Source organism: Trichoderma virens (assembly GCF_000170995.1).
Source record: "Trichoderma virens Gv29-8 chromosome Unknown TRIVIscaffold_93, whole genome shotgun sequence".
NCBI lineage: Eukaryota > Fungi > Ascomycota > Sordariomycetes > Hypocreales > Hypocreaceae > Trichoderma > Trichoderma virens.
The window spans coordinates 66,098-79,891 of NW_014013656.1; the positions used below are offsets into that span (position 1 = coordinate 66,098).

General features: G+C 51.8%; 5 protein-coding genes across 5 annotated transcripts; 2 read left to right on the forward strand and 3 right to left on the reverse strand.

Moving 5' to 3' along the window:
• Positions 1-898: 898 nt before the first annotated feature.
• Positions 899-2,744, reverse strand: TRIVIDRAFT_185271 (uncharacterized protein; the record flags this gene model as incomplete). The annotated part of the gene is made up of 5 exons (XM_014093864.1): positions 899-1,361; positions 1,415-1,927; positions 1,999-2,345; positions 2,403-2,511; positions 2,621-2,744. 5 exons carry the CDS (start codon positions 2,670-2,672, stop codon positions 1,339-1,341), a joined length of 1,044 nt encoding a protein of 347 aa, XP_013949339.1.
• Positions 2,745-3,723: 979 nt separating this feature from the next.
• Positions 3,724-4,355, reverse strand: TRIVIDRAFT_70062 (uncharacterized protein; the record flags this gene model as incomplete). The annotated part of the gene is made up of 2 exons (XM_014093865.1): positions 3,724-4,127; positions 4,187-4,355. 2 exons carry the CDS (start codon positions 4,353-4,355, stop codon positions 3,724-3,726), a joined length of 573 nt encoding a protein of 190 aa, XP_013949340.1.
• A 775-nt stretch (positions 4,356-5,130) lies between these two features.
• Positions 5,131-6,574, forward strand: TRIVIDRAFT_78248 (uncharacterized protein; the record flags this gene model as incomplete). Its single annotated transcript, XM_014093866.1, has 2 exons — positions 5,131-5,823; positions 5,889-6,574. 2 exons carry the CDS (start codon positions 5,201-5,203, stop codon positions 6,391-6,393), a joined length of 1,128 nt encoding a protein of 375 aa, XP_013949341.1.
• Positions 6,575-8,701: 2,127 nt separating this feature from the next.
• On the forward strand, positions 8,702-10,546 carry TRIVIDRAFT_59464 (uncharacterized protein; the record flags this gene model as incomplete). The annotated part of the gene is made up of 3 exons (XM_014093867.1): positions 8,702-8,937; positions 8,989-9,116; positions 9,177-10,546. 3 exons carry the CDS (start codon positions 8,702-8,704, stop codon positions 10,544-10,546), a joined length of 1,734 nt encoding a protein of 577 aa, XP_013949342.1.
• Positions 10,547-11,196: 650 nt separating this feature from the next.
• On the reverse strand, positions 11,197-13,469 carry TRIVIDRAFT_175513 (uncharacterized protein; the record flags this gene model as incomplete). The annotated part of the gene is made up of 1 exon (XM_014093868.1): positions 11,197-13,469. The coding sequence occupies one exon, from the start codon at positions 13,231-13,233 to the stop codon at positions 11,575-11,577; it is 1,659 nt and encodes a 552-aa protein (XP_013949343.1).
• Between the last annotated feature and the right edge of the window lie 325 nt (positions 13,470-13,794).

A 13,794-nucleotide genomic window follows, 5' to 3' on the forward strand; every position in this document is an offset into this window, starting at 1 on the left:
CAGTTAGACCCCGAACTACAACATATTCGATCAAGGCTCGCCTTTTACTAATAATCCAGTATGCCATGGCTTGAGGTAGCATAATTGATACATGACGTTACGATCTGCTAGCTCCGGCAAAATAGAGTATAGCTTAGGATCCTAACATACCGAAGCGAGGTGACGAGCGCTCTGCAGCGTGCATATTTGGGATTGTTATAAGACGGCGGCGTATTTGAGGCGCTCCGTGTGTTGGGACATTGTTGGCTTCACCTAGAGCGAGAGCTCCTAGAGAGAGCATTTTGGCCCCCATGCGAGCATGCCATATTATTCCTCCTATACTCGATTAGTATGTCAACTAGTATGGTAGTCAAGATCGCAGAAAGCAGTTGGAGATGAGACAATAGAAAAGGAAAACGAGCAGTCGTTGCAAAAGTCGTCGAGATGCCTCGCACCTCGCACCTCCAGTGTAGCCGGCGGGTATGAAAGTGATGTCTCTGAATCTCATCTAAAACGTAGCAAGAAGGGCGAAGCATGTATCTGATCGGAGAGGAGCATCTGCCAAGCTCAGGACTGGCAGAAACCCCGGAATCTGATTTGGAGAGTTGCGTGCACGAAGCCTTACTATAACAAACAGTTGGGTATAACTGCATTTGGCGCGTCAAAAAGAACATTACGGCGGAATTTGCTGGCTGGCGTAGGATGATAGAATTTACGTTGGCTACTGGCTTTATCAGAATGGTAGTTAGCAGTCTCATGGCGTAAATGCGTTCATTATCGGCTGGTATTAATCTGAATCCGAAGTGGTTGCCCGTCGACTCAGATTTGGCAGAACCAAGGTATTGTTTAAGTATTGACATCTGAAGCACGACCGGATTTAGTGGTCCATTAGGGTCACTTCGTCAGGAAAAGAAAGAGCAGGGCGCCTGGGGTTGATATTTGTTGGGCTGTTGTGAAAAGGTTGTTAACGGTATCAAGATGTTGTAGCGCAACGTGACGAGTGATGGAAGTGTTTGATTTTGCAAGATCCGGAAGCTGCCCATAAACGGCCAATGCGCAACTCTGTAGCCGCAAGACCGACCAGCAAGAAAAATGTAAATATCAGCGGCGACGGCCGAAAACCCGATTTTGTTTTCCCTCCCTTAGCAGTCGCATATCGCACGAAACTCCTAATTGAGATCCTGACGAAGAGTCCACAGCTGTCCACGGAGGTCGATTGACAAACTGTGGACAAGACAAATAAAACAAGAACAACTAGAAAATAGGAAAAAGAAAAAAGCAGCAACAGGCAGTCCATTAATGACAATGATGTCTTGTTCGTCAAAGATCGATAAAGAGCAGTCGGAATCGACGGCATCATCAGTGCATAGTCGACTCGGGACCTGATACAATTAGCGCCTACACCCCAAATGTAGCATTCATAAGTGATTCAAACCTCCGTATGACTCACGTGCCTCAGGTCGTGAGGCAGGCTCGCCGTATGCTGGGCCACTGCTGGCGGCAGGCTCTCGGGATCGGCCAGCGTCTCGGTCAGCGGTGCGCTCATATCGATCGCGGTCGTATCCGCCGCTGCTGTTGCCGCCACGAGCGCCGTAGCGGTCACCGCGCTCGCCGCGCTCTCCACGGTCCTCACGGTAGCGCTCGCGACCGTAGTTGTCGTCGCCGCCGCGCTCACGGCGCTCGTAGTTGCGGTCGTAGTTGCGCTCGGAGTCTCTTCCTCCGTAGCCACGCTCCTCGTATCGTCGATCATCTCGGTAGTTGCGATCGTAGCCGCCACTGCCACTGCCACCGCCACCGCTACGTTCTTCATATCCACGTCGTTCGTATCCGCGTTCATAGTTGCGGTCATAACCTCTTTCATTGCCACGGTATCGGTAGTAGTCATCACGAGAATAACCACCGCCGCCGTAGCCGCCGCGTCGGCGCTCATCAAAGCGAGAGCGAGGGTCTGTCATTCAAGTCACCTGTCAACATGGGGAAACAGAATCAGGATGCAGATGGAGTGAAATGCCAACTTACCTCTCTTGGGAGGGCCGAAGTACTTGCCAGGTGTGGGAGTGCGAGGGCGAGCACGACGGGCCTTCTCAATGCTCATGGTACGGCCTTCAATCACTTCGCCCTGGAGACCTTCCTTGGCAGCCTCGGCCTGTTCAGAGGTGACCATCTTGACGAATCCGAATCCACGGGATTCCTTGGTGTGAGGGTCCCGCATGATTTGGCATTTCTCAACCTCACCATACTTCTCAAACATCTTGGAGACCTCTGCCTCGGACAGGCGAGGGTGGATTCCGGTGACAAAGAGGTTGGAGCCGGGGTTAATGGCACCATCGTCATCCTCCTTGGGAGCGGGTGCATCTTTGATGTTGCTGCGCATTAGGTCAGCGGGCAGTGCGACGACGAGACAAAGACATGGTCAAGCTTACACGTCAGGAAGGCCGGGCGGAGACATGGATCGGCGACGGCTGCCAGTGTCGTCGCGCGCAGGACGGGGGGAGGCGCTTCTGTTGTCACGCTCATAACGAGGAGCCTCGTCTGGCGAAAAGCACATGAGTTAGCGGCGGCCCAATTCATCGAATCCACGCGGCACAAACGCGTCGAGAGAGTCGACATGGCCATCGCCGTCGGGGCCGGGGAAACAAACCATCGTAACGGTCGCCGTTGGCGGCCTCGTAATCCATTGAAGTAGTCGCCATGCTTGTCGAGTGATTCGAGATGGACGAAAGTGAGCAGACGACGGAACCTGGTGATTGGGTGATGGGTAGGCAGGTCGCTTCCACTTGAAGAAGATGGAGGAAGGGTAGGAAAAAAAAACTGGTGGCACACGAAAAGATGTACTGTGACAGTGAAAGCCGATGATTAGGCGGGTTGGGCGAGCGGCGAAACACAAAGGGCACAACAACGGCTGCAGCTGGTCGCCAGTCAATGGGATCTGGGACAAACGGAACAAGGCTGGAGCTTCGTTTGGCGGCTTGGCTTCTGCAGATGAAGGGAAGCCCGAATCAAAGAGGAGGCTCGCAAGACGGCAAGCCTTGTCCAGCCAGTGTCAGCTGTGAAGGCTACTGCGAAGCATGGGCCAACCGTGTGGCGACTTGGTATGGAGTACAAAGCGAACTAGCAGCTGGAACTCCAACAGCATGCCTTAGCACTACTAAAGGTACTGCCTACCTAATTCCGCCAGCAAAACGACAATGACGATAGGTACTCGTACATGTACCTTATTTTTCATCCCTGTGTTACATGTATATATTGCATTCTGGAATTGAGCATCGTTATTCCCCACGATACCGTGTCAAGGGTCTTAATTGGGTTCCATGATGATGGATATTGCAGTACAGAAAAGCCACTGGGTGGAATACGTCATCTTGAATGGTAGGCATTAGTGCTGTGTTACCAGGTTAATTAATACCCGAATGTCGCATGCCGAATACTCATATGCCTTCGTGTTCTTATCTCTTCTATCTCTAGTGCCTGTATCAATGCTGTCTTTCTTTCTTCCTCTCCATCTCCCTTCTTCTTCTTCTAATTTTATAGCCTTTGAAATCCAACCGCGGCTTTGTTTCCAGAATCAGTAAGGGTGGTACCTCCTGTGACAAACCCTCCTCCTCCTAAAACACAACTAAAGCTCAAAGGCACCCGCCGTTGTCCCCCTCACAAAGAAAACATGACCAAAATGTACAAAGAATCTGTTTGCAGAATCCCATTGCCAATTGCCGTCATGCAGACGCTTCCTACAAATTACAGAGGTCACCAGACATCCTCAGGGTGTACCTCGTGTTTCTCGCCGTCGTCACGAACGTGCTCGCCCTTTGTGTCCCTCTTCATAGATTTGCGCATGTCGAATGCATCCTCGCTGTCCTTGTCGGGATCCGTGGCATGTTCCCCATAATAGTCTTTGACAACACGAAAGACGCTGTAACCCAGTTCTTTGTAAAAAGCTATGGCCTTTGCATTACTGCTGCGGACAAACAAATCCATGAACCAAGCATTGTGAACATCGGCGGCAGCCTCCAGTTGTTCCACCAGGATTTTGCCAATGCCTTGCCTCCTTGCCTCCGGAGCCACAGTCAGGGCTGTAATGTGAGCATGCCAAGGAAGGTAATGCTCTGAGAATTTGTATGCATCTGGCGATGATTCAACTTTGCCCATGACTTTGAACGGAGATATCGATTAGCAGCGTGACACAACGTCTCGGATGGATGTAACCCACTGTATCCAACGATGTTTCCTTCCGAATCCTCGCATACTTGAAACAGAGAAGGCCATTTTGCATAATACTGAAGATAGAAGCTGAGCTCATACGTCTCTGTAAGGGGATCCAAGTTGCATTTTGAGAATTTATTGACGTCGTCGGGCCGAAATCGTCGGAAGGTGGTCATCGTTGCGGCTTGTAGCCTGGCTCTTCAAGGCTCACCACTAATTCAGAAGAATTGAAGTTGTCTTGCTTGGGGATTATGGCTTTGCACTAGCGGAGCAACAATCGTGAATGATTTATGGTCGTGGGGGGTTCCCATTCAGCCGGCCTAGTGGTGGAATGTTGGAGTTTTTATTGCAGCACAACTGCGCTGAGAGAAGATTTCACCAGTGGCACGCCCGCTTATACTGGTAATAAAGTCGATATGGAGCTCTTTGCATCTCACCAGACCAAAACTACGTATAAAGTATCATTTCTTCTTCTTCAAAGGCTAGATGATACCATTCGCCCTTTTAAATTTAGGTAGATGAACACGTTGTCGGCTCATTCGTTCATTTAAGGATCAACATGCTGGAAGTGGGAGGCTTTCCCCCCTCTGCGCTACGCTACAGCATGCTAAGGTGTGCGGTCAAGCGAGTCAAGAATTAAACGCAGCAAGTACCTATAAGGTACCTACATGGAGCTACACCGCCGCCTGCTCTTCACGCTATTGTCGTTTCGAAGTGTTGTCACAGAAAGTATCGACAAGCACCTGCATGCATTAGCATCTTATCGCGATAGGGAGCTGCTTACCGTATCTTTGGTTCCTGGCTGGGGGGGTGTCTTCCGCTGCTTCTTGACCTGGGATTTGAACGACTCAGGCTCTCCTACTGAATACCAGAACCCGGTCTCAAGGTTGGTGCTGTATAAAAGACCATACCGTCCCTCAGTCGCTAATAGAAAGACGACAGATATTTATTCCGTAGTCTGCGAAAGTACTGCATCTGATATATCCCAAGAACCTGACCGTCAAGCTTGCGCTCAACCATTATGCCCGGGTCGCCACGAACTCCACGACACTCGCGCAACTCATCAGCAATCGACAGCTTCGCAGGATCACCCCCGATTCGACGTTTCTCGAGATCCTCTGCGCAAGATGCTATAACGTCGTTCCAGCACAGCCCGAATCAACATGATGGTCTCGACTTGGTGGTGCTAGGCGGTGGCGGGACAGGGGCCAGCAACGGAATGGGAAATTTAGCTGATGAGTTGGCGGATGCGTTTTCCGACTCAGGGGAAGAGGGCGACTACGACGCCGAGCTGCAAGACTACGAGAAATCGGCAGACCAGCCAGGTCGCGAAGACGAGGCAACACGGGGCTTGTCGGCAAATGATGATAAAAGAAGTGATGGTGATGCAGGCCTTCTCTCGCCTCGCCCAAAGGGCCACCAGAGAAAAACCAGTCTATACGATGGCAGCGACTACGGCTCCGACTCAGACCTCGATATCGCCGGCATACCTCCAAGTCTCATGGCGAAGATTGACGCTGTCGAAAACCTCACAATCCGCGGGACAGATAACTACGGAGGCACGGCAGACGATGTCTTGAAGAGGGTGATTCAGGAGCTTCGTGACCTGGGGTCGCAATCTAGCGTTGAGGGCAGCGCTTCGAGGTGAGCCAAAGTCCGGGAAACAGCCGTGAAGAAACCTTCTGTTGCTAACGTGAAATCCATCACAGGCTTATAACAGCACACTCGGCGCTGACGACGCATCTTGCACATCAGACCCGTCAACTTCACAACCTCACCTTTCCTTTGCTCTCTCCACTTGCACCGGCCCCTGACGTCGAAACGATTGATACGCTTCTACCGTTGCTCGTATCCCTCACAGAAGACATGCCACGGCCATCGACGTCGGCATTCAACTCGCTGACGGCGTTGCATTCCATCACATCAGAACTGATACAATCACTGAGTTACCTCTCCGACACACTGCACATGTCTCGTCAAACAACAGCCGCAGCCAGTCGGAGGTTGAAGAGCGCCAAAGAGCTCGTTGCCGAAATGAGAAAAGAGGATGACCTGAGGGAGCAGGGGGAGCAGTGGCTGACCAGAGGAAACTGGGGCGAGCGGCTAGAGAAAAGGGAGTGTGCGAGCGTATGCGGAGAAGTAATTGGCGGGTTTGAAGAGGTCTGCAATGGCTGGAGAGAGCGGCTTTTGGCCCAGGCAGAATCCCAGGCGTAAATAAATAGATACTGCATGACTGCATGGATAGAGAGGGACAGGATAAAGATGACGGCGGCTGCACTGATAAGCGAACGGCACCTTTTTTAAGCTCATTTATTTCCGAACTCGTTTGATAGATAGAATCACGAAATAGGACATTGACGATGGCCACCTCAATAGAGATTTTATTCACGATACCATATAAGCGATTAATTTAAGTTGCAGATTCAATGAAGAGAGATGTACCCAGATACGAAGAGGGATGCCACTATTCAGAGCTGGATCAATCGGATGACGCCAATACTAAAGTTACTTTTATTCCAGCCGTTCAGACCAATGAGGTTGCCAACTATCACCGGCAGATGCCGTGGCGGGCTTCGACTCTCACCGTGTTAATGTTCAGCCATCGGAAGAAGCTTCCCGAGGAACAGGAAATGCTACAAAGCAAGTTCAGATGGCCTCAACATCGACGCCAATGATTGGATGACTCTCGAGTTGACGGTACAAAAGTACGAGTACATGCCTTCAGGTCAGTCGCGCTATGGCCTTTCAACTCGCAACCTGTTCGGGCAAAGGCGAGGTGCTGAGCCCTCTACTCGGCCAGTAGGATTCCGGTATCCAAGACCCCAAAGCTGCCCCTTGCATCTGCCATCCGCAGCCGGCTCAAAGAGAAACAACAAAAGCGTCCAGACGGCATTGTGACCCGATTACTCAGCGTCTGGCTGCAACACGAAACTAGACCTGTCTGGTGCGTTGAGCGAAAGTGAGCACATCGCCAACGCGAAAGTGGTGCGTCAAAGAGGCGCCTGGCACGAAAAACGCGCCTCAGCAGCGGGGCAGCCAGGGCCAGGGAGGAGAAACGGCGCTCATTGGGCGCTGTATTCGCTGGAGAGACAGCACTGACAGCCAACCGAGCCACTAGGCGCGTCCACTGAGAACGGCCCCCCATAATATTGACCTTGTCCCATGCAGGTGCAGCAACGTCGAGATTCAAAACAAACAACAATAACAGCTGCAAGGACAAGGCGATGCTGCAGTGGGATAGTGGCGATGCGTCCTTTCGGCCCCCTCCCGGTTCTAGTGGTGTGATTGCAGTGGCAGCATCAATTTAATTACATGTACATGGCTGCAGACGGCCATTCAATGCGCAGAGGCACGTGTGGGCGCATACAAGTACTCCGTATGTACCGGAACAAAAGCAGCAGGCAAGCGTTGAGCACTGCAAGCGCTGGGCAAGACGCGCATGCAGGTGCTGTCGGCCTTCCTTTGAGGGCTGGCGGGCTGGTGTTTAATTGAGTTTCCAGCGCAGGAGCCGCCCTGCTTAAGACCAAGGGTACATGTACATGGAGGTACAAGAAATACTACGGCCCTTTGCGTTGTATTGACACTACTATTTGAGCTTGAGTGTAATGAAAAAAGAAGAGAGAAAACCGCTGTTTGCATCGCGTGAGTCAACTAAAAAAAAGCATGCATTGTGGTGGCAGAACTATATAGATAGTCTTAATCAATAACAATCAAACCGAATCCCTTCGCCCTGGTTGTTTATTCCGGTGCGCTGCGGCGAATGGTAGCAGCCAAAATGGCGTTCTGGTGTGTATTTGTTGTTCGACGCAGCCCGCGTTTTCCCACTAGCACCTAAACCGTCCAGTATTATTGTTCCACCCCCCTTTAGCACGTTAACGCCCCCCAACCAGGCCTAGCCCAGCTTCTCGCCAGGCGCACTGCCATTTCCCCAGCAGCTTCAACCTCCCTCATCAGCCTCTCGCAGCTTTCACGAGCCCGTCTCGTCTTCATCGCCCCAACCCCCTCTCTTTGCCTCTGCGCTTGCAAGACGGTTATCAACAGCGACCGACTATCCCGGGGCCATCTGCTTCTCTCGACCTTCTTTTGTATTTGGACCATTCACATCACCCGTCCGTGCGATCGCTGTTGATTCGATACAAAAACAACCACCCAGTGGCATGCGATAGGCCGCCAAACCCGCCCTCTCTTGGTTGACGCTGCTCCATCACCACCGGCGTTGGCCTCGCCCTGTGACTGGATGCGCGCTCTCTCGTTTTCTCACGGCCGCTGCTAGCATAACATCGTCCGTCTTTGACCTCAACACCACTCTCTACACACGCCATTCCCCCGCCGCACAGCCCACGACCGACCATCGATATCCGATCTGACGCACGGTGCCGCTTCTCTCAGCCAAATCACGTCCGCCAGGCCTAAATTCACCACTCTCAGCACCATATAAAGGACCTTCAATCAATTTGTCGATGCCATGGGTGCCTCCAAGAAGACCATGGGCGAGTCAAAGCTGCCCTCCAATTCCGCCCGCATGTCAACTCCTCCTCCTCCATCAGATCGCGGCCGCCTAGACTCAAAACCAAATGCCGAAAGCAGTGGCACTGCTATGCGACGAATGCGAACTAGGGCTAGTGATGTGGCACATCCAGCAGCTTTCGACGTCGACGCCGTCGACAGTCTCCTGTTGAGGGAGCTGCAACACCCCCAGCGTGAAAGCACTCCCGGAGCCAGTCCCCATCGCAAACGCCAGAGGATTAATGGCGATCGGTTGGTCATCCCCACTGGTGACGCTTTGCATGGTTCTAACAGGATCTTTAGTTTCATCCCTACTCGCACTGGCCAGGATTTGCAAGCCAGCTTTAGCCTTCTACATGAAGATGCCTCTCCCGCTACACCGTCAAGGCATAAGAAAAGGACGCCACAAGGCGAACTTCATTTCCAGAAGAGTACGCACATTGTCCTCTCCCCTTGCAGTGACGAAGAGGCAATTACTAACTATGACACAGCCGAAGAAGCCAATCGCACATTCTCAACACTGTTGCGTGCGGAATTATTTGAGGGATCAGTGCCACAGATGACACCCGCTCTCTCACCAGACAGCAACCTGGCAACCTCCTCGCTCGTCAGTGTTCAGGATGGCACACGGTCTCACACTCCTCCCAGCCACAACTCTGTAGTAACCCTGCCTTCATCACTCACCCCATCAACCCCCCACAAGAACCTCTTCTCATATCTCTCACCACGCCAACATGGTCATCCTGTGGGCCATCTTACTCCCTCAAAAACCCCGCAGAGTCGGCATGGCCCGAATTTGGACACAAGAGCAGAGATCTACAGTCTATCTCCTGTGCGTCTCGGCAGTCAGCAGATGCTCTTGAGTCCACGTCGCCAGCCCAGAGCGGTCAGCAAAGTCCCCTACAAAGTCCTTGACGCTCCCGAGCTGGCAGACGACTTCTACCTCAACCTGGTTGATTGGGGGAGTGCAAATGTTCTGGGGGTCGGGCTGGGATCCAGCGTTTACATGTGGAATGCACAGACCTCCAAGGTTAATAAGCTGTGTACTCTGGAAGATGATACCGTAACAAGCGTATCATGGATACAAAAGGGCACTCATCTTGCCATTGGAACCGGGAAGGGCCTCGTTCAGATCTGGGATGCCGAAAAAGCTAGAAGATTAAGGACCATGACTGGACACACGGCACGAGTTGGATCCCTGGCGTGGAACTCACATATCCTGACGTCTGGTTCCCGCGATCGACTGATTTACCACAGAGACGTTCGAGCACCAGACCAGTGGCTCAAAAAGCTTGTCGGGCACAAGCAAGAGGTCTGTGGTTTGAAGTGGAACTGCGAAGATGGGCAGTTGGCCAGCGGTGGCAATGACAACAAGTTGATGGTCTGGGACAAGCTCTCAGACACGCCACTGTGGAAATTCTCAGATCACAATGCCGCCGTCAAGGCCATTGCATGGTCACCGCACCAACGAGGCTTACTTGCCTCGGGCGGCGGTACAGCCGACAGACGCATTATCTTTCACGACACAGTTAAAGGAACCGTTGTTAACGAAATCGACACCGGAAGCCAGGTGTGCAATCTCGCTTGGTCCAAAAACTCGAACGAGATTGTCTCGACACATGGCTACAGCCAAAACCAGATTGTTGTGTGGAAGTACCCGTCCATGACGCAAGTAGCCAGCTTGACGGGACACACATACCGCGTTCTATACCTAGCAATGAGTCCCGATGGCCGTGTCATCGTGACGGGAGCTGGTGATGAAACCCTGCGGTTCTGGTCCGTATTCGGTCGACGGCCCGGCACTCGCGAGGATGGTGAGACTGGAGGCGGCAAATTCGCTGACTGGGGCATCATTCGGTGAAATCTAACATGTGGCTGATCAAGTCATAAAGAGGACATGATAATCTGATTGAATTCATATCTCTCCTTTGACAAGATGCTCTATTTCTTATGTTTATACCCGGGGCGTCTCGTATCTTCTTCTCAAAACACTTTTTTGGGTTGCTTTTTTTGGTTTTTTTCACGCAAGGAGTTGTGTGTCGTTTGGCAATGCATGGAAGCGTGCTTCCACGCCAGCTCTGGGATATTGAAAGTGCGGAAGGGAAACGCGATAACGTCTTTACTATTCATCTGACTGTATCATTTGGCATAATCCGGCGCGGTGATGATGAGGGGGCACTCTTTTCTTTACCATGGTAACCACTTATTTTTCTGGTGTTTGGGTTGGGCTTTATATATCAAAGCCCACAGGCGGCCGTTGGCTTTTATTTCAACCTCCCCCCTCGCAGATGAAGGGGCGAGAAGTCAAATGGGACGACAAAGGGAAAACGTCCTGGTAGCGGTTTTTATTGTTGTTGCTTCACGGCAACTTTAGCGCATTTTATAGAGAGGACAGGAGAACATGTCTGATCATGAACCAGAGACAAATATATTACGTATCTACACTTGATAAGTGAACTCATCTTGGAAATGTGAAGTTGATAGTGATGATATGTGTATATATGAGAAAATGTAGAAAACAAAAGAGCAGTCATAATCATTGAGCAATAAATACATGACAAGACGTTATAAGAAAAAGAAAAATCCCAACTCTCAAAACAAAAGGATACTCTAAATCCGTCATCCAAACAAACCCACGCTCAAGTTTCCCTGTTGTTGTAGCTACTGACTCCCTTTGTCGCTATGAAATGGACTCTCGTAAGACTTGAAAAACCAAACCCCCACAGGATATCATCCCAAAGATACATTAAGAACCCGGCTCGCGTTTCCCACCTTTGTACCCGTATGTCCTCGTCTACTGTTATTTCACGGGCGTGACATTAAAAGACGTCATTGCCACAATATAGTCCCCAATTCCTTGTGTAGTCTTTCGTCCAAAAAGCCATTTCTTTAGTCTTGATTCGGCTTCCGTTCCCTAGCAAGACTTTCATCTCCCCCGTCTACGCCAGTTGCGCCAATCTTGGAGTTCTCATCTAGCATTGGGATTTTGTCCAAGCTAGTAGACCTGTTCTTCCCGGCGTCAGGTCGCATTGGTGACGGTGCGAGGGCTGAATCAGCCAGCTGAGCATCCAAGCTCGTGGCTTGCACAGGAGGGCCATCCATGTGCGGAACAATTTGAGGCGACTGAAGCAGTGTCTCCGGGTTGTTCTGCCACTTGATGACATCTGCCCTCATAGCCTCGAGTTCCCTCTGGAATCTCTTGCCAAAGACATCGATGTAGTACGTTGCGCCGTTATAAATGCTCCAGGCAAACACGATAAGCAGGAAGGCAGTGGATGCCCACCGGCTAAGGAACCAGAGCGGACATGGCAGAATGGTAAGACAGGCGTAGAAATACTGAATCATCATAAACGTCGGCTCCTGTAGGGCATCTGGGCGGGCGAGGACGAATTTGCCGATCCAGGTCTTTGCATAGGATCTTCGAAGCCAAGTAAAGGACGTAGGCCGGCCGGCAGCAATCTTTTCCCTTCGGCGCACGGTGATGAAGAAGTAGTAGCTCAGCTGCCAGATTGCGTACGGAATCGTGCTCCACGCGAGCATAGACAAGACATTGGCGTATGCAGTCGGAGACCCAGGAATCGCGGTCTTGATGGCCCAGATGGCGGGGAAGCGTGTCATCTGTAATTCGGGGGGGTAGAGATGGACAATACAGTGAAGAGTAGCGCAAGGCATGATGTGGATGAAGAGCGACGTGACCTTGTCAAAGCTGTGGAATACCAAAGAGTTGCGCCACATGATGATTGCCACAGCATTGTTTCCATAAGCCAGACAGTAGGCAGCCGTGAAGAGCCGTTTGGAATGGGGAAAGACCCAGAGACTCAGCATCAGCAGCACATTGACAAAGTAGCAGAGATCGGCCAAAAAGTAGTGGTATCCACGCCGGTGGTACGTGAAGATACGGATGGGCATGAAGTATATCAACTGAACCGTATACCAAATATGGAACCACTCCGGATAGCCACCCATGAGATATCCGCTCGCAAAGATGTTCATAACGCCACAGATGAAGGATATCTTCTCTCGGAGGCTGATGGCCTTTGTATCGTTCCACTGCTTGCCAAGCTTCTCAACTCGCTGCCTCATGCGCTTCCTGTATCGTTCGAGCTGTTCGTCGGCCGAGGGGACACGCCGCCTCCATTCCTCCACCATTCGGTCGCGGGCATTCTGGGTTCTCGACTTGAAGGCATCTCGGGAACGTCGCACCTTGTCGGTCTGGGCAGAGATGCCCCTCTGGAGCTTCTCGAGCTGCTGGGGCAGGGCGAAATTGTCCAAAAGGTCGAGGACGGTCAAGCGGTCAAGCGGCGGGAGGGCGTCCCAGTCATCCTGGTAGGTGCTGCTGCTGCCAGAGAAGGAGGGGTTCCTTGAAAGCCTGTGGCTCTTGGGGGTCGTGGCACTGAGACTGGGAGAGTCGAGGACTTCAGCATCCACGGGTGATGAACTCAGGGGGGAAGCAAGCTCGGCCTCTGCCATGGCGGGCACCGAGCGGTCGCCGTTGACGGTCGACCTGGTCTCTGGCGTTGAGACAGGAGTCGAAGTTTCTTCGTCCATTTTGGCGGGGGGGTTAGGGCTATGATTGCACCTTGTTCATGAACCCATAGAAGACAACCCGAGCGATCTGACACGGCAAACAGCCCTCGAGTATCCCAACAGCGAGGCCAGATCAATTAACGATGGCCAGGTCGGCAAGATTGGGCGATGATGTTATCTGCAGCGGTGGCAAAATTGACACTGCAGGCGATGACAACAGATTGACAACAGATCGACACGTGGGTCAAGAGGATACGGCGCCCAGCCTAGGAAGCAAAAAGGAAGAAGTACGGGGAGGAGAGGATGAAAGGAGGGAGGGAGACCGCCAGTCGGGAAGCACCGCTGATGCTGGAAGTATCGGGAGATGGCTTGGGAAAAGCAAAACTTTAGAAGAATACAAGAGGAGCTTCTCTTTTAGGTTGCAGGTCGACACGAGCCTAAATGACTACTGATGCTGCCCTCGATGATCATCCGCGAAACACCTTGTAGTGTTGCTGGCACGCCCATGTGATTACCTTCCGACGAGTCCACTGCAGTTAAGAGATACCAGGGGCTACATTCTGGTACTTGGATCTACCCGCA